This window comes from Aspergillus lentulus (assembly GCF_001445615.1).
Source record: "Aspergillus lentulus DNA, contig: Alt12, strain: IFM 54703, whole genome shotgun sequence".
Lineage (NCBI taxonomy): Eukaryota > Fungi > Ascomycota > Eurotiomycetes > Eurotiales > Aspergillaceae > Aspergillus > Aspergillus lentulus.
In genome coordinates, this window is record NW_028322115.1 from 2,158,423 (window position 1) to 2,177,308 (window position 18,886).

The 18,886-nt window shown below is 49.8% G+C and overlaps 6 protein-coding genes across 6 annotated transcripts; 3 read left to right on the top strand and 3 right to left on the bottom strand.

Annotated features, from left to right (window-relative positions):
- Nucleotides 1-1,887: 1,887 nt before the first annotated feature.
- Nucleotides 1,888-2,883, top strand: ALT_6630 (basic helix-loop-helix domain-containing protein; the record flags this gene model as incomplete). Its single annotated transcript, XM_033558141.1, has 2 exons — nucleotides 1,888-2,479; nucleotides 2,531-2,883. 2 exons carry the CDS (start codon nucleotides 1,888-1,890, stop codon nucleotides 2,881-2,883), a joined length of 945 nt encoding a protein of 314 aa, XP_033414032.1.
- A 796-nt stretch (nucleotides 2,884-3,679) lies between these two features.
- Nucleotides 3,680-4,806, bottom strand: ALT_6631 (putative extracellular cellulase CelA/allergen Asp F7-like; the record flags this gene model as incomplete). Its single annotated transcript, XM_033558142.1, has 2 exons — nucleotides 3,680-4,090; nucleotides 4,150-4,806. 2 exons carry the CDS (start codon nucleotides 4,804-4,806, stop codon nucleotides 3,680-3,682), a joined length of 1,068 nt encoding a protein of 355 aa, XP_033414033.1.
- A 2,065-nt stretch (nucleotides 4,807-6,871) lies between these two features.
- Nucleotides 6,872-7,174, top strand: ALT_6632 (uncharacterized protein; the record flags this gene model as incomplete). Its single annotated transcript, XM_033558143.2, has 1 exon — nucleotides 6,872-7,174. One exon carries the CDS (start codon nucleotides 6,872-6,874, stop codon nucleotides 7,172-7,174), a length of 303 nt encoding a protein of 100 aa, XP_033414034.2.
- Nucleotides 7,175-7,422: 248 nt separating this feature from the next.
- Nucleotides 7,423-11,431, bottom strand: ALT_6633 (exocyst subunit SEC8; the record flags this gene model as incomplete). Its single annotated transcript, XM_089600104.1, has 9 exons — nucleotides 7,423-8,400; nucleotides 8,465-8,572; nucleotides 8,634-8,779; nucleotides 8,837-8,972; nucleotides 9,020-9,472; nucleotides 9,528-9,644; nucleotides 9,709-10,697; nucleotides 10,756-10,929; nucleotides 11,020-11,431. The coding sequence occupies 9 exons, from the start codon at nucleotides 11,429-11,431 to the stop codon at nucleotides 7,423-7,425; spliced, it is 3,513 nt and encodes a 1,170-aa protein (XP_089455566.1).
- A 528-nt stretch (nucleotides 11,432-11,959) lies between these two features.
- Nucleotides 11,960-14,470, bottom strand: ampp (aminopeptidase P; the record flags this gene model as incomplete). Its single annotated transcript, XM_089600105.1, has 9 exons — nucleotides 11,960-12,207; nucleotides 12,260-12,304; nucleotides 12,353-12,437; nucleotides 12,494-13,328; nucleotides 13,378-13,423; nucleotides 13,488-13,709; nucleotides 13,767-13,828; nucleotides 13,890-14,055; nucleotides 14,275-14,470. 9 exons carry the CDS (start codon nucleotides 14,468-14,470, stop codon nucleotides 11,960-11,962), a joined length of 1,905 nt encoding a protein of 634 aa, XP_089455567.1.
- Nucleotides 14,471-15,407: 937 nt separating this feature from the next.
- Nucleotides 15,408-18,654, top strand: ALT_6635 (putative importin 13; the record flags this gene model as incomplete). The annotated part of the gene is made up of 4 exons (XM_033558146.2): nucleotides 15,408-15,470; nucleotides 15,520-15,710; nucleotides 15,764-16,247; nucleotides 16,315-18,654. 4 exons carry the CDS (start codon nucleotides 15,408-15,410, stop codon nucleotides 18,652-18,654), a joined length of 3,078 nt encoding a protein of 1,025 aa, XP_033414037.1.
- Between the last annotated feature and the right edge of the window lie 232 nt (nucleotides 18,655-18,886).

Sequence of the window (18,886 nt, forward strand, 5' to 3'; positions counted from 1 at the left end):
GCACCATCCGCTTCAAGTGGGAAAGTTTGGTTGTAATCCGGATGTGCATGTGACACGAAAGGTCAGATGGAGTCGTATTTGAGGCAAACCGAAACTGGCTAGGTATTTGCAGATGGCATAACTGAACTAGCATGAGCCACAAATATCAGGCGTGAAGCAAGTTCAGATTGTGTGTGTATCTGAGGATTTGCAACTACGCAGCGTCGGTCGAGACTCGAGAGACAGAGACCGTCAGAGATATGGCAAGGCATGGCATGCATCGGCGTACATCCCGCCACTGTGCGATGGCGTTCTCCAGATGGACCGTGCTCCCTACCAGGACCCTAAAGGAGGGTCGGCCCGACCGGGATGAGCACTGAAGGAGTGAAGGTACTAAAAGTATGAATGGGGTATCTGTCCTCAGACCAATAGTGACTGTTGAAAGCGGCCGCGAGTCAGTGCATTCAATCCCTGGTAGATGAGACATGGTATCCACCATGTGCCCATCATATTCCTCAAATAACCAGGAAACTTCCGCCCAATTGTTTGACTTTCATCATGTTGATTTGGCGAGAAATAACCAAAAGACTTAAATGAGTCACACGTGACCCCGGGTCAACCCCTCCTCCGGCAACCGCCCAGAGTAATCCGCGCAACCAATCAGCGATGAGAAGACCAACATTGGCAGAGGAGGGGGCACGGGATTGGAGCACATGACATCCAAGAGCGAAGAGGGAGGGTAGTAAAAAAGACAAGCTAATGGGAGAGATATTGAATTCCAGACAGGAGTTGACTTCCTTTGCTGTTAATGAAGGGGAAGTTCCGGTGGAGACAACGAAAGACTATTCTGTTGGCTTTTGGACCACCGAAGTCAGGTGATTCTTCTACGCTTCAGGTCGTTACGCCTTCCCGGACCACCGCCGCCTCGACTGTTCTGCTCCCATTATTGTCCCTCGCCACGTGAGCGCTTCTCTCTACTACTCGACTCTACTCCTCCAATATCCCTTCTTTCTATTGTAAAAGCCGCCACTTCTTTCTGTTCGTTTACTATTCCGGTCCGTCCGTTGTCTTTACATTGGACATTTTCATATTGAGTCTTTCCTCGCGATCAAATTCGATTATTGGTCTTCGCGATCGAACTACGATATACCTGCCTCTTGTTGTTGCCCGTGGCAGGTGACTTGCTGTCAGGTGATAGACAGACCATCCCAAGGTACAGTGAGCTCACTCATTCTATACGCGACTATCTATCATTGCATCGTCCCTCTGCCATACTCCACTAGTGCAGAAGCTTCAATAAGGCCCCAGAAGCATCTCACCATGCCCCTCTCTGGACCTCAGCCTCGTCCGCCGGGATCCGGATGAGGCCGATTTTGTGATGCTATCCTGTCTTCCCCTGTTACCTCGGTCGCAGAGCCGTCATGACGCGTTTCTGATGTCGATGTCGACTATGCGACCATGAGGGTTTGATTTCTGATTGATGGTTTGCGCATCAACTGTTTTTCGGCGCATATTGATTCCATCAATATAATTTATTACATGTTCCTCGATTTGATAGTCATCCAATGTCTGTTTTGATGCTATGGTGCGGAGACCGGCGCGTCCAGCCTCACGCGTCTTAGTATATTCACTTCTCACTTCTCAGCGCATCAATGTCTTTCCTTTTGGTGGATGTTTACTCGCGAGAGGATTTTCTCTCTTTTCTTTCCCATAGCCTGCATTATTGTTTTCCTGACTATTACACTCATCACTTTACTGGGCTTGCCGACTCACAAAACTAAACCGCAGGGAAGTTCCTTATGCTACACCTCCTTTTGGTAACTGTCTGAGGAAATCTATCTCGAATCAATACATCTGCTCTGTCTAAAGGGTCGGTTTGATCGGTTTGATCACCTGATACGCACTATCATGGCCGGTGCTGACTCCGCCAACCTGCAGGGTGAGAACACCACATCCTACATCATGTCTGACCAATCGTTGGGTGCCTCGGATAGCAATATCACAAACAAGCGCAAGCGCGAAGGTGATGACAGCGCGGGCCCGGACCCTCAGCGCCTGAACCGCTCTTCCAATGGAAGTAGTGGCAGCATGCCTGGCGCGGATGCTCAGAACAATTTCGCACACAGCTCTCTTACTTCCTATGATGCGCACGGTCTGCCTACCTCTACTTCGGAGCTCAACATTGACCAGCAAATCCTCCAACATGTCGGACCACAGAACGGTATCTCTGATGAGAACGCTCTGACTGCCAAAGCCGCTTTGGCCGCGCACAATCCTCAAAACAAGTATCCGCCTCCCCCCGAACCTTCTTTCGACGCCAATAATCTCGCCCATGGGTTGACGTTCGGCGATGATATGGGTCAGGCTATGGGCCCTACTCATGGACACAATTCGACCGCCGCAGCTGTCTACGCTGCGCGCGAGGCCCAGAGTATGAATCAAAAACCGTCCGTTGGTTCTCCTGAGTGGCACCAAATTCGCAAGAACAATCACAAAGAGGGTAAGCTGCGGCTGCTGTTTTATGGGGTGATTTAAGCTAAATTTGATTCAGTGGAACGTCGGCGTCGTGAAGCTATCAACGAGGGTATTAATCAGTTAGCGCGTCTGGTCCCCAACTGTGACAAGAACAAAGGCGCTATTTTACAGCGTACAATCGAGTACATCTGCCAGCTGCATGATGAGAAGAAAACGATGAGTGAGAGATGGGAGCAAAATAACATGACTACAAGTCATGCTATCAACGAGATCAGCGCTCAGAATTCCAAGTTGAAATTAGAAGTCAACCGCCGTGGAGATATCGCACAGAAGTGGCTTCAGCGCTGTCGCGACGCAGGTCTCGAGTTCGACGACTACAACGATGCCGAAGAGCTCGAGCCACTTGAGGTCGACCAGGGTCAGGTCTGAGGTTGAAATGCGCTTCTGGATAGATGACTTTCCCTTTGCTTCTCTATCTCATGGTCATACATGTGCTACGATCTGTTCTTGTTCGGAGGCTGAGATTCCAACATACCCGTTCTTTCTCTCCGTTAGTTCGTTTTCAGTTTCATTCCATTCTAACAAGCCCTGCGAGAAGCCGTGATTTGGGCGTGGTTGCAGGTGCCGTCTTGATCTTTTTCTGATGTCTTGCATCAAGTCACCGCCTCTGGAAGAAGACAGGTGACCAATGATCTACAACCCTAATTTGTCCAGCCCGGAGTCGTTTTCCCGGCGCTTCGTGATTTCTCGTTTCCGTCGTCTGCCTTGTTCCACGTATCTTTTACTCTTGTGTTATTTTTTCTATCTTAAGGGTCGGCGAAACCATGGTTGGGAATGGAGCCTGCGACATCGCGTTATGGGAATTGCAATTCTATTTCTCAGATTTACACAGGGCCATTTCGTAGTTTGATCTTCTTTCCGAAAGCCAAATGACAAAACGCTGTTCATGGAAGATTCGGCCCCCTTGTTGGCAATGGCAAGCTTAGCACATGAGGCAATCTTAAGGCAGTCCTACAAAGCATAGCCATGATAATCAGTTGGCTTTACCGATGGGAATGAAAACATCAGAATATGTCTGAATTATCCGGAAATATACAAAGAAGAGAAAGTAAATGCGCGTATCGGATGCAGACAGGGTGCTATCTCAATACAAATCTGCTCTTCCGCGACAACTGAGGGCGACCAACCTACTCGCACCATCCTATGCCACTATCTACTCTGTACTCTACAGATTCGACTTAGCGGTAACAGTGGACCCAGAGCTGGTCCCGACATTCTTCACCGTCAGGGTAGCGCCGGACTGGCCGGTGATCCTCACGTCCACGGTATCCTTTCCGAACCCACTGCTCTGCTCGAAGAAGTTGTAGGAGGTTCTCGTAGTTCCCTGCCAGGTGTTGCCGCCGTCGGTGCTAACCTCGAGCTTCGCGACGGGCTCGTTGGCGTTCATGACTTGCATGGAGAACCAGTAGCGCGAGGTCCCCTCCTTGTTCTTGAGGACGAGGGGCGAGGTAATCCCGCAGTCGACGAAGGACCAGGTGATGGGAATGATACCCTTGGAGATATCTGCTAGCTCTGTGAAGGCGTTCTGGAAGAGGTCGAGGTGGTCGGCTTCGCATTCAGGGCATTGGTCGACGATCTAGCTGTCGTTAGCTGGGGGTTGTTATGATACGATTGCACGAAAAAGAGGAGACGTACCATGGCTTTGATGGTTTTGCCGTTGGGTCCCTTCACGGAGACGCAAGCACCGCATTCTGCGGCGTTGTTCCATGCGGCGCCTGAGTAGGCCGTTCCGAAGAGGCCGGAGGGAAGCGTGTACCCGGTGAACGAGCAGGTTCCGCCGGAGACATTGCCGCCATAGAACGTGGCTTTGCCGGAGTGGGTGGTGCCGCTGGAGGAAGATGCAGCAGCGGCCGCCTTGTTAATGGTCTCGGGAGTGGCCGTTGCAGGCTCAGCAGAGGCTGCCGGAACGGTGCTTTGTTCCTGGGTAGCGGGAGAAGAGGGTAGAGCAGATGTCGTTGACGACGAAGAAGAAGAAGAAGAAGAAGAGGAAGCATCGGGATCCTCATCAGTCTGGGGCTTCTTGACAGGGGTGTTCTCATCTACAGTGGGTATGGTGGGAGCAGCAGAAGGGCTATCGACCACGGGCCAGGCGGACTGGGATGGAGCCGCTGGGAGCCCCACTGGGGGATTCATGGACGGAGTTGCTTCATCGGTTGTTGGGACGTGGGAGACGGCCTTGTTGTACCCGGCACGACAGCGAGCTTTAGCGCCCCCGACCATAGGGCTCGCAGAGACCGACGCGGCCGCGACCAGAGCGGCGACGCCTAAAGTGGTGAGACGTTGATATAACATTGTTGGATGTTGATATGTCTCGAAGGCGAAAAAGAAGCTAGAATGGAAGAAAGAGTGTAGAGTCTGTGCTAGACTGCTATTCAGATGCAAAGGATTGACTGGAGACTCTGCTCCTGTTGCACGTAATGAATGGAAGCCCTGGGCTCAAATCCCAGAAATGAATGCAGTTGCTGTTCCAGACAGAAAACTAAAAGATTGACTTGAAGAGCAGTGCAAAAAAAAGAGAGCTAAGGGAGGACTCGGAGGATATATCAATTGAGAAGAAAAGGAGGGGCAGTAGAGTCCTCCTCCATGGGCTGAATGGCCGGTCATTGCCTGATATTGAAAGGGACTCGAAGGTGAAACAATAATTTAACGCAATATAATAAGATGAACAATTCTAGATGAATGCACATTAGCGCAAAACGTGCAATGAATCAGAAGCCCTAGGACGCCCAGGCGTTTGTCGGGCTAAAAGCCACGGCCTGCTAGCAAAATGAATCGTAAAGTCTGAAACGTCCGGTGTGGATAGCACGCAGCCGAACCTCCCGGACCTGCAAAGGGTCAGCGATCCGGAGCCCAGCCGAGGGACCTGAAAGCAGGGGAATGGTCCGTTCTTTTGCTTGATTGCATCGAACGGAGGGTCGAATGATGCTGCATCGACCATTTTCTCCACAGTCTTCGACTCTTAGCTCTGGCCCTGGAAATTAATCGACTGGCCTAGCCCATCGTAGACAACCGGCACAAATTCGGTAGAAATACGGTAGCAGCAGGACAATTCAGTGTCTCAAGATCTCAATGTGATGCGATTCATCTGATTCGGCAAAGCCTCCGGGGGCAAACAATCCGTACTCGTGTTCGGTGGATTCGAATCTCCTATCCCGATTTAGAGAAGAAAATCAGATTAGCTGCGATACATCATCCATATGCACCCAACTTCCCTGATTTACAGCAGATTGAATGGAAGTAAGCCCTGTCCTTATCACACCGAGAAAATTCAGCATGAAAAGGTAGATAGGTTGAAGCTCTTTGTGAAGTACTGCCTACGCCACTAGGGGCCTCACCAGACTTCCGCCGCCTTATACCAGGAGATATTAAGCCCGGGCCGTCAAATTGACCCTTTCTTGACTACAGAAGAGATTGGCTAGGGTGGTTGAGGGGTCACTAGCTCCCTATCTGCTTACTGAACCATTCCCATACACCCTGACACCGTCTCGAAACAGACGTACTCCGTACACTGGTCTTGAAACTGGCCTAGTGATTGGAGATGACCATGTAGACCATAGATTGCGGTTCTCAGAGAGCATGGCTTACCCCAGTCATTGTTCAGACAACAAGAGAGTCAGGATATTGCAGCATACTAGCTGTTGACTTGGAGAAGGCTCATTTGGTAACCGCAGTGTAGCTGTATCAGGGGTGGTTTGGGCTGTCCACAAGGTTCTTACTAGTCAAACGTGTCGAAATACTGACATAAAAGTCTATGTATTTATGTAGAATTGAATTCCGTCTTGATTCTAATGTTGCCATTCTCTCTAGACTCTCTCTTGTGCCTTGCTTTGGTGGCTGAAATATGCTCACTGAGGAAAATCTACGGAGTATACATACCATACTAGCTAGTCTACACCGAGTTACACTTCAGCCTAGTGATAGAAATTAAATCTCTATCCTCATTCCCCATTCTCATGCTAGCTGATGCAACCTGTGTGACGTGCTTATCCAACATTCCGGACCACTGAGACAGGTCAGGACCAATCCTCGTGTACTGAGTGAGCCGATTTCATGTGCAGATCTCCTTACCATGATACCCTTCAGCTGGCCCCTACTGGTGAAAAATGCATGTGTCCTTGTAATATATATGAATGTGTAGACTACTGCCTCCGGTACACAAAAGTTGAGGAGTCGCTTCTTATGACGCGACAATTCCGTAAGGATATTTTTGCAATATCACATTCTGCTGCATCTGTGGGCGTCAGTACCAGCAATCCTTGCAGATAATTGAGGATAGCTAATTCCAGTGTGTGGTGTATATACTGTTAACTGTATATTCTCGTCTTAGGCGCCGTCCTCCATGATCTGCATTAGTTGAATGGAGACCTGTCAGGCCGACGACTCCGCAGACGGCGAACCTCTCGTGGTAGTAGGAGACCTCATACTAGATCAGTATGTCTATGGCTGCGTTCGTCGAAACGCCCCAGAGGCCGACGTACCGGTCGTGGAGCGGGAGAAAACAGACTACTACCCCGACGGAGCGGCAAATGTTGCGATGAATCATGTCGCACTGGGTACGGCAGTTGTCCTAATCGGAGCTGTGGGAGACGACGCAGATGTACATCGCCTGGTCTCGCTTCTGACCAGCGCCAAGGTCGATGTCTCGGATTTTGAAGTCTAGATCGTGAGAAGCGCCTCTCTCAGGTGGCTTAGCAATGTAGTCTATTGGCTGGACACGATGAACAACTTCATTCGACGAAAAAGTGGCAATGAACATGACAAGTTTGATCAATTCGTTCAAATGCCTATCTAAGAGTAGTCTTGCGCCAGCGTGGAGGATGATACAAGAAAGGGTATAGATCAAGAAAAGGACAGTAGTTGGCAGATAAGCAAGGCAGCTCAAGGATCTCATCAGATAATTCAAAATGATCATTTGGAATCCCACATGATTTCGTTCAATTTCAATAGCGCATCGGCGCTGGCTTTCTTCGCGGCCATAAAATCTTCCCGATTATCGGCTCCGCGAGGTCCTCTGAGAATTTCTGAGAAGCAAAGGTCAATAAGTACCTTGAGCTCATCATACGTGAGCGGTTCGCCATTGCCTGCCGCTAATGCTTTTTCGCCCTGCGCAGCGAACAGCTCCTTTTCATCTTTGGCGTACTCCAATGTCTTTTCCGCTCCATCCAAGAACCAGTCAAGGAATTTGGCACTACGCGGAAGTGCAACGATCATGTCGGGATTCTCCGGTCCCTCTGTTGTGGGATACTGGGCTTTTTCTGCTGTCGGGTCAATAATTATATTCTTGAGGTTCTGCTGTAAAACGAGGACGTCAAGTTGCAGCCGCAAGGCTCCATTCTCATTCATGGCTCCAATGTGACGTGTAGATGAGACGAATGCTTGATCAATAAATCGAGCAAGACCCGAGGTGATGAACCAGTGTTCAGCGGGGCCAAGATATGACGAAATGTTCGTATCAAAGGCGATCAAGTCATTGTTTAGCTCGAGAATCGTGGGAGATGCGGCTGTCGGCTGATTTACAAGGATATGCCACCAATTCATGTTTGAGTTCGGTGATGGTGTGGTGGGTTCCGAATCGCGGTTGCTCGGGGGGTTGGGGCCAGCCATTGTGCGAGTCAACATGTGAATGACGCCGCATCGAATATCAATGTGAAGAGCAAACAGCGCGGTCGAGGCCAGATTACGCAGCGATTGAAGAGTGGTGTCAAACACGTTGGCCGTTTCATGATTCAGCGGCAGGTACACTGGCTGACTTATGCTGTCACGCCTCGATTTCATGGCTCCAATCAGGGTCCACCGACGAGGAGGTGCTCTAGTCTCAGGCTGTGGCTCCCGCGACTCTGAGGCCGTGATTCGGCGCAGCTTGGCAAGGTGGCTTGCAAGCCATTGCTGAAAAAGGGTCAGCCAGGTTTCGAAAGGCAATGGACCATGCTGAGTTTGTGACAAATATTACCATGCTATTGTAGAGAAGCGACAGTGCTACCACTGTTTTGGGATCGGATATAATGTCGTACGGCTCTAATGATACCTCGTCTGTGCGTTTGAGCAGCAGCTCAATTTCCTAGGATAATCAGCGGCTGATCCGACGTTCAAAGACGGGCAGAAGAGGGGAGAGTATCTACCTTATCGATGAGTTCCTTCTTAGCGTCTGCCGGCCCCTCCCAGAGTTCCTGAACTGTATCATGGATATCACCAGATTCGGCAAACTCAGCTGCGGCCTTGAGGCGGACTTGACCGTGATTGCGAGGCGAGACCTTCGTGACAATAGCTGGACAGATATATGAGCCATTGGACTATCAACTTGGAAGGTAGTGGCTCTTCTAACCTTTGTACCATCCACAGCACTTGTCATAGTAGGTCACAATCTGGCTAATTAGAAGTTGTGTGAAGGCCTGATCATGCGGAATGCTGGACAGCATTTTACTAAACTCCCATATGATTGACATGAATTTGACAGTGCCCTGTTGTATTTGAGATTAGGAAAGATCAACATGAACGATAAGACGACGCAGGTACTTGCCTTGAAAACTGGCCGAGGGGAGGATTTTGACCATTGAGGATCTTCCGTGAACGCGTCTGGTGCGATGAAACTAAGAGTACAGAGATCTGTGACTGTCTCATCCAGTTGGGGAAGAAATACGTTGACGAGAAAGTCATCCAAAAAGGACGTCAAAGTGCTCAGAGCAATGTCCGCATCCACAGGTACTATGTCCTTCAATCGTTGTATGAAGAATAACGAAGGCGGAAGAAGAAGACTCATGTTGAACACGCTGGGTTCAATGAGTATCTTATGACCAGTCCCGGAATTCCCTTGCCCGTCTCGTGAGCTGTCTGTCGTCTTGAATTTCTGCCTGGTTTTCGATACTAAACCAGGAACCGACGTCTTGAGGATCTCATCCAACTCGTCTTGTTCCGCTTGCATTTCCGTGTTTTGCTCTGTTTCGGAAAGTTTAAACAATTTCTGTGAAGTGTCAACAAGATTCGACCATGGCTAGACATGTTCTAAGCAGACGCACCTTGTTCCTATCCCTATGACCAGCATGGATTTGACGTTTAGCATCGGCTTCTTCTTCTCTAAATCTGAAGGAGGACTCTCCATCGGTGGCCAGGTAATCGTGCAACAGGGAACGAATCTATTGAAACTGTGAGACAGACTGCATTGAGAAGGCGTAAGCCGAATATAGGGAGACCACTGACCTCACTCTGATAGAGCTTCCACAACTCTTTGAAACCACCTGTGAGTGAACTGTTCTTGGGAATACCCTCGCGCTCCACAATTCCGGCAATGGCATCGTGGAGGACACGGTGACCTTCAGCAATAGCTTCAAATTTGGCATATAGAGTCCATAAGAACTCTGTCAAAACATGTCCGCGTTTCTCAATGGCCTCTGTTGGCAGACTGGTCTTGCTATCCCGGGACGAGAGGCCCCGGCCCAAATTTGGATGACGCGCGTCGACTTCTGCATTTGTCTTATCGACCACTGCAAATAGTTCAACTGGAAGCCGCTGTTCAATGCGGTCAACCGCTATGTCCAAATGGCCCATCTTGTTCAGCGCCTCAATTAGAAGCCGGATATAATAAAACGTGTCAGCCTCCGGGTTTCGAGACGCGTCCTCCACCAGGGGCGCGGTGGCGTCCAGCTTCCCAAGAAAGGCGTAGACAGGTTTTTCCCAGGTTGCTACTCCAGTCCAGCTGGAGGCGTTTGCGGTGCCAACTTCTCCCTCCGGCGCAGGCAGTTTCCACCGATTGGAGCAATAGGGAGATTTGAGGTACAAATGATCATGCAATTCTTCTATCAGGATATCAGTCAGAGATATCTCTTGGTTCGCAAAGTAGGCGCGTATGTCTGCGAGAGCTCCGATATTCTCCAGCTCGGAGCGCCGTAACAGTCGGAAGGCATCGTGAAGCACCTCGACAGCACCAAGAAATCGCTTGTCAGATATTCGGGACTCTAGCTTCTCAGGCAGGGATTGTATCTCCTGGATTTGACTGAAAAGCTGGATTAAGTCATCGTATTTCTGGGAAGATGTCGCTAGACCCTTCAACTCGGGCTTCGTATAGAGTAGTCCAGCTTTGGCGTCCTCCAGCGCATGTTTCAAATTTCGGACTCGATTCTGCGAGCTTTGTATATTGGACTGGATCTTGTGGTATGTACCAATAGAACTGTTAAATCCCTGGTGATGCTCTGATCACTATGCTCAGTAATGGTTTGACAATGATCTGATGGGATGGCAATGACCAACCATTGACGACAGACTTCAAAGTCTTCTGAATCTGCTGGTTCATATTGAGAAAATCAGGCTCGCGGTCTGCTTTGCCCAGTGTACTCGTGTCCATCAACTGCAATGCCACCTGCACCGGTACACAATCGTCGGAGGCCACGAAGCCCCAGTCGCGTTGGATCGCCTGAAGGATATCTGAAAAACGTCAACCGTCCAGCTCCACCATGCAGACAAGTCCCGTTCATTTAAGTAGGTAAAAGAAAAAGGATGAATGGGCCAGCAAACCTTCCATAGCTTGAGACCCGCCGCTACTGCTCACGGGTTTAGCACCCTCAGGGCCACTCCTCTCAACGCTGCTGCTGCTGGCCATCCAGCTAGTCTCCCCCCGTGCTCGACCATCCCGCGAGCCCGGTGGTCTCCTTTCCGAGTCTGTGTCCCGTGTGCGCGATCGCGACGATGAGTTCTGGCGGTCCCCCTCCAATCTCTCTCGGCGCCGCTCTGGCGAGGCCGAAGGTGAAGGCTCTTGCGAGGATTCGTTATAGAAGCCACCATATCCACCCGGACGACGATCTCTCCCCCCTGAATACCCATTGACAGCTAAGTTGCTGTTGCTGCTTCCGTATCCGCCATCACTCCGATCGTATCGATTGCTTTCGGAATACCCGTATCCGTCGGCGTAACCGTTTCTGCCGTTCATACCAGAGGATTTATCCGGGAGATGTAAGAGTGCTGATTTCCGAGAGATGGCGGATCAATAAGGCGACGACAGGAATAGATACGGCGGAGGTGTCAATTGGTCTCTAGATTGTTGGTGCTGTCGCAGGATATCAAACGGTGGGGAAAGCAGGCATGATCGTTCTTAAAGCTGCTAATCGGAAATCTATAAGAGGGGCATGAGATTAAAGTATTCAGAAATGGAAGTTAAGAGGTTATTGTTCAGGCAATCGCAACACAAGCACACGGTTCGCAATGTGATTGTTTGAAGAAGCCCAAGGTCCGGGTCCGCAGCTCACAAGTCGCAACCGCCTGATTTCCCCACACAAGCTTCCCGCCATCGGCAAGCCACGTCTGGGAATGGCTACACACGATATCCTACGTTCATCATTCTAATGACAGACAGGCGTTATGATGTAGCTCTATGTGGTCGCCAGAATGGATTCTAGGATATGTTACTGGATGCTGCTATTTAAAGCCACATGGGCTATATTTTGAGATCAGCCTAGATCTATTTAGTGATGGGTGCAGTCTCTCTCTGAAGCCAGCTTCGAGTGAACTCGTCATTCTCAAAGAAATGACGCGTTTTATCCCAGACCTCTGAGTGATAGTCGTTCACCCACTTGAGCTCGAGGTCGCTGAGCAGGGATGGTTCAATCAAGTTGCGGCCAATGGGAGCCATTGTGACATGTTCAAAGCCCAACCATGGCTTGTCACCGAACTTATGCGTTGTTTGTACCTCCCGCGCCATAATGACATCTGAAGATAGGATGTTAGCCTAGGTACAATCTGCCAAGAGACAGAGACTCACTCTCAATTCGAATGCCGAACTTGCCGTCCTCGTAGAATCCAGGTTCTATGACAATTAGTTCTGAGCCCCAAAGAACGAGTATGAACGACCTACCGTCTGAGATGACGTTACCGGGAGCAATGGGAACTTCGGTGTACTGTACGCGAGTGCCAATGCCAATAGGGCCTTCGTGTACATTCTGCCAAAACGTCAGAGATGTTGGATGAGCAGTGAACCCAGAGTCTTCGCACTAACCAGGTATGAGCCAATGCCATGGCCTGTGCCATGAAGGTAATCCAATCCTTCTTTCCACAAATACTGTCTGGCAAGAGCATCGAGCGCAAAGCCACTAGTGCCCTTGGGGAATACAGCGGTATCAATGGCAATCAGACCCTTGAGCACCAGGGTAAAAGCCTTCTTCTCAAGCTCTGTGGGTTTTCCGAAATGAAACGTTCTCGTGACGTCCGTGGTTCCATCTAGATACTGAGCCCCAGAGTCACAAAGATAGATAGCATCCGGGTCAATGATGGAGCAAGTGCCTTTCTCTGGCTTGTAGTGGATAACGGCGCCATTAGGTCCAGTTGATGAAATAGTGTCGAAGGAAAGGCCAGCGAAGAGATCATGCTTTGTTCTGATCTGCTCCAACTTATTTGCAGCATCCACTTCATCAAGTGCAGTCTTCTTGTTGACCAGCTCATTTTCAAGCCACGCAAAGTATTCGATCAACGCGGCTCCGTCTCGGATATGGCAAGCCCTCATACCCGCAAGCTCTACTTCATTCTTGATAGCTTTAGCGTCGGCAATAGGACTCCGGGTCTCCTCCACATGCTCCTCGCCTCCCAAGCTGAGGCTAAGTGCCCATGATGCTTTGTTGGACAGGAGAAACTTTGCGGCCGTCTCCCCAGCTTCTTGCTTTCTTGCTTCACTGAGTGCCTTAGCGTCTGCAAAGATAGAGTTATATGGCTTGATCACGACGTCGTGACCGAGATGAGCTACAACTTCTGGGGTGATCTTGTCATCGTCGATGTAAAGCTCGGCCTTTGTAGGGGTAATAATGGCGTATGCGAAAAACACTGGATTGTAGGGAATGCTATCATCTATTAGTTGAACGAAAGCAAGTTTGAGTGGACGATGCTTACTCGCTTCCTCTCAGGTTAAAGAGCCAGGCAATTTCATCCAGCATAGCTAGGCTCCTTGTTAGCCATCAATACTACAGTTGGTTTCAGGCTCGAGGGTCGGGTCGCGGTACATATAACGAATCCAGCTGTCTTCTTCTTCTCCAGCTCCTTGCGCAAATCCGCAATCTTTTCCTGGAAAGACTTTCCTGCGAACCTATTCTGATGAACCCTGACCTTCTCTCTTGGAGGTGCCGGTCTGTCTTCGCCCCAAACCAGGTCGACCAGGTTCTGCGAAATACCGACTAGCGATGAGCCGTCCTTCTTTAAAGTCTCTTCAAGGCTCCGTGCGCCCGCTATAGCGATTCAGTAAACAAATTCGGACATGATATATGGCATCGCTTGTCACTCACAAGCGGTAATCAGAGATGGGTCGACTCCAACGACTTTGGCCCCTTGGGCCTGTTCGGTGGTCCTGAACAAAAAAGGTCAATTCCCACTTCAGGGTCCAATCAATCATTCTTGAAGATACCAACCATTCTTGCCAAGTGGGAACATTCTCAACTCCCCTCTTCAGCAGCTCCCAATTGCTATCGAGTTGCTTGGAAGCCTGGTTGAAGTATCGTCCGTCTGTCGATAGGGCGGCCTTGGTCATAGACACAATGGCTGTTCCAGCGGATCCGGAGAAGCCAGAAATGAACTCTATGGGTACGGTTGTAAGTCCAGGGTTGTCCCGGGGTGGTCATATGAGCAAGCAGCTACATAAGGGAAGGTTCACGGGTAGATCTAACCTCGGCGGCCGTCACAGGGAGCGATGTATTCCGACTGGTGGCTGTCTTCCGATGGAACAACTTAAAGCAAAGTATGAGTGAGGTTCTTATTTGTACCATGAACAACAAGAGGGGCTATGTGATATCATACTATATACATCGACCTTATGTTCCTGCATCAACTGCCTCAACCTCGCTAGGCGCTCGGTGGTATTCACGGTCTCCATATCGGCGGCGTAGCGTGCGACAGCGGTGGAGAAAAGCTTTGGTCGAGAGATGGGTAGTAGACGGGCTGATCCAAGAGCTGGTAGCTTGCAAAGGCGAATTGGAGAGCGGAAACCGAGCATCGACAGGCAAAGGTCAGGAAGGTCAAAATTCAGTTGCCCGAGATTCTCAGAAGCGATCCGGATGACGCACGACACTAAATGTTGTACAGAGATGCGGGGGTTCAGGGGGGAAGGGAAAGGTTGTGAGACTGGATGCAATTTTTAGAGTCGCGTGTACACTGTACACGGGCCAACAGTACTTAACTGACAATGAGAACGAAATATGTGGCCAGCAAGATAAGCTAGCTAGAGTAGTGGAGTTTTGAGATAGGCTGGAGATTGGAGACTGTGCACCGTAGTTCGTAATAAGGTGGTATTCCGCTTCCAACTGCGGATGTGGAACTCCGTACCTTAACTAAGGTAGTACTGAGCTCTTATGTTGTTTGCAAATTACAATACTCCTGTAATTTTACAACACTTCTGGGAGCAACCCAAACCACCTATAAGTACCGGGTACCAGGCAGTAAGGGTCAGTAGGTCCGTAGAGTTACCCTAATGATCCAATTATCCAAAGACCATTAATTCCGTCATCTGGAATGCGTACCTTCGGGCCCATCAGGCAAGGAGACTAGATACGGAGCATGTTTCTGTATAACTAGTACCAAGGTGGTGCTATCTGATATCCCACCGCGGCCGGATAGAAACATTAGCAGCTAACACTTGTAATAAGGTAGGTAAGGAGTAGGGTTCTGAGCCTTGACACCTTGGAAATAATCATTCAGGTCACATGCTCGGAACATTCACTGTTTTCTTTACGTAGACTATCTCCCTACCCCTCCTGAAAGCCCACAAACACAGCCATTTTCCCCTCTGATTGCTTTCCCCTCCATCCATCCCACCTTCTCACCGCCTAACATTTTTGTGATAGTGGTATCAACACGTGACTCTCCTTCATCATATCGTCAAACAATCTATACCAGAACCCAGCTCTCTTAAGAGGGCCATCAGAGTTCTGGTCATGTCTGCGGACATTCAAGGCCTTGCTCCAGATGTGCAGCACATCTTGAACGAGGCAAGAGAGGTGAGTGTAGTCCTTGATCCTTTCACGATTTTAACACTGACCTGTCAAGCTTGTCTCTCAATTGTACAGTCCAGAAAATGCTGGCAATGCCGCTGAGATCAAATTTATTCAGGAGCGTTTGCAATCACTTCAGAAAGGTCCGGAGGCATGGTTAATTGCCAATGATCTGCTCAGTGCTAATAGCACTGATATGAGATTTTTTGGTGCCTTGACTTTCACTGTCAAAATCAACCTTGACTGGTACGTGACTAATGGAAATGTCTGTGGAGTTCAGCTATCTGACATTGTCACAGGCAGAAACTCAACCAGCATGATGTTGAAGAGCTTCTTGGCCGGTTGGTTGGCCACTATGCTGTGCTTGTCAACTCAGGCGAGCGGCCTCTCGTCATTCGAAAGCTGGCTACAACCCTGGCAACCATCTTCCTGAAGCCGGGTGCTCCTTGGACTCGGGCTATCTGGAACATAGCTGCTTCCTTAGCAGGCAGCAAGTATGTCCCTGAGAACCAAGCTCGGTCTGTCGATTTGCTTAATTCTATCTTGCCGGCAATGTCTCAAGCTCAGATCGTTGCATTGCTCTATTTTTGCAACGTATTGGGAGAAGACATCAATAAATGGAGTCCTGAGTTCCGCGAAGGGGTCGATATTCGGCGCGCGGCTGAAAATATTCAGGATGCATTCGTTGTTGTGGAATTTGTTCTGCATCACTTTCTCATGCAGGAAGCTTCCCAGGACTCCTATGACCCTGCTCCCGGCATTGAAGCTCTCAACGCGTACAGCGTAAGTTCGCCTTGGGCTTGCATTCTTCATCATCTATCTTCGTGACTATCTGACACTTATGTTCTAGTCATGGATGTCCGTGCAAGGTGGAAGCTTGTTTCGAGACACGATTTCAGCCTCCCAGCTAACTTCAGCCACAAACCATGTCGTCCAATGTCTAAAAGTTCCTGGGTTGTCGAAAACTGCAGCTCAGGTTGTTGTCGAAATGATGGATTGGAGGGATAATATTCTTGGTCAAGATCACCTCAATGCTGTCCTGGCGTTCATTATAAGTGATTTTGGTACCGCCCATATTAAGTCGCTTCTGGATGGCGATTTCGAAGCCGAGAATATGACCTTTTTGGAGCTCCTACTGGCCTTCTCGACTCTCAAGCAGAGAGAAATTTTGACTGAACCTTTGAACCCTCAATACAATCAGATTCTTAGCTTACTTCACGCCTTGTTGAAAGCCCCCGGCTATGCTGCAGTGGATGACTTGGCGTCGCCACTTGCCATCGAGTGGTGGACTGAAGTCGCCGACGATTTCCAGGAGATTATCGCTGATTCAGATGGCCAATCTAACTTTGAGCCTGCCAAGCAAAATCTCGCCCGTGCTGCTCTGGACTGCTTTGAGAAACTCAAGTATCCGACTCCAGAGGAGCTGCAAGAGTGGAGAGATGATGATCGCAGTGAATTCAGTTCGTTTCGCCGTGACGCTTGCGACTTTATTCTGGCCGTCTATCCCATTCTGGGTGTGGATCTAGTTCGAGTATTTCAAGAACACACAAGGACTTCTCTGGCAGAACGAGATTGGAGAACGTTTGAGGCCGCAATCTTCTGTATTGCTCAGCTTTCAGAGGCCGTGGATGACAACCAGCATGCGGATGACTGTTTGAACGCGATCTTCTTTTGCGACGAGTTCGCTCATCTCTGCAGGGGTGAAGGAATATCGATCCCAGACAAAGCTCGCCAAACCCTAGTGGATATGCTAGGAAGATACCAGTCTTACTTTGAGCGTACCCATGCTCTGCTCCCACTGGTGCTTACTTTTCTGTTCGCGTCTCTTGACGTCGCATCTTGTGCGCCAACTGCTTCCAAGTCTATCGCTCATCTCTGCAGATCGTGTCGTAATGCTCTGGCTTCTCAGCTCCCCGCATTCCTGGATCAGTTCGACCAATTTCGTCACAAACCGACCGCCACAGTCATGACGATGGAGAAAGTTCTTGAGGGAATCGCTGCCATCATTCAAGCGTTGCCTACGGATGACGACAAAGCACAGTTTCTTGAGAGGATCCTGGGTTATCTCCGTCAACAGGCAATAGTGGCACGGGATGAGGCCGCGAGTGATTTGTCTGATGCCGCGTACAGCCGCTCTCTGTTAGTGTTACGCTGCATCGCAAGTATTGGTAAAGGTCTCAGGACAGATAACGAAATCGTTCTGGAGTCTAGCGACAGCGGCAATGGCGACTCCCACTTGCTTACCTTTTGGAATTCCGGTCGGGGCGCAACTGCTCAGAGCTTGATTATTCAATCTATGCAGCTCCTAATGACCGAAGTTCCCAGGGATGCGAGCACGATTGAGGCTGCCTGTGATATACTGAAGGCTGGCTTCACTGAGAAAGCAGGTCCTTATGTGTTCCCGCCGATGGTGACCGTCAGTTTCGTCAAAAGCATTCCTTTGGGCAGCGCGGGTACAGATATGGTGATGGGTACTGCCTCTGCTTTTTTAGCGTCTCACAGTGCACATCCAGAGCGTATCCGCGAGGAGACCGTCGCTTTGATTGTCCACGTGTACGAAAGCATCTGTCGGATGCAGGAGATGCCAGGATTTTACGACCCCGAAGTTGCAAACAGTGGCATTGATTTCCTCACTCGGCTGGTCCCGAAGTACCACTCCGTCCTCTTCGCGCTTACATCTGCGCCGCCACCGTCCGGCGAAAGCAGTGCATCGCGGCGTTCCGTGCTACAGACGATTTTAGACTTTACTCTACAGTCCTTGCAAGGTCCGGAACCACTTCCTCTCCGCTCTGCCTCGCAGTTCTGGGTGAGCGTATTGAGTCTGCCGACCAACCCCAGCGAGACAGACCCCGTCCAGGTTGTCATCAATGAGTATCTGCCGTCACTTTGTCGCGTTCTGATCCTCCAACTTGCGGGCCGCTGCGCTCGCTCAGATATCGAGCACCTCTGCGATGTTCTCAGAAAAGTTATCTTTAGACACCAAGGCCAAGCTCGCCTCCATCTTTCAACGGCTCTTTCCTCCGTGGATATCGATGTCTCCCATGAAGGGCAGGGCCATGTTTCTCCGCAGGAGAAAGAGCGGTTGGTTTCATCTCTTATAGCCGCTAGAGGTATCAGAGCCCACACGAACCAGCTAGCACGTGGCTTTTGGATCAAGTGTCGTGGAGCAGGCTTTGATTACATTGGTTAATGACAATCTGTGTGCGTACGTGGTCAAAGTCCTTTAAGGAACAACGTCGCCTCAGTAACTCTACTCACGACTTGTCTGTCAAGCATTCGATTCAAGTGAGGCTTGTTTGATCTTTGTCGTTGGTAGACGAGTTTCTAATTATGGTAACTAGGACGGTAAGGGATCCATCGACAAGTGGCTCGTTGCTCTTGCTGTGGCTATGGGATTCGTGGATACCGCACCACTTTGTATC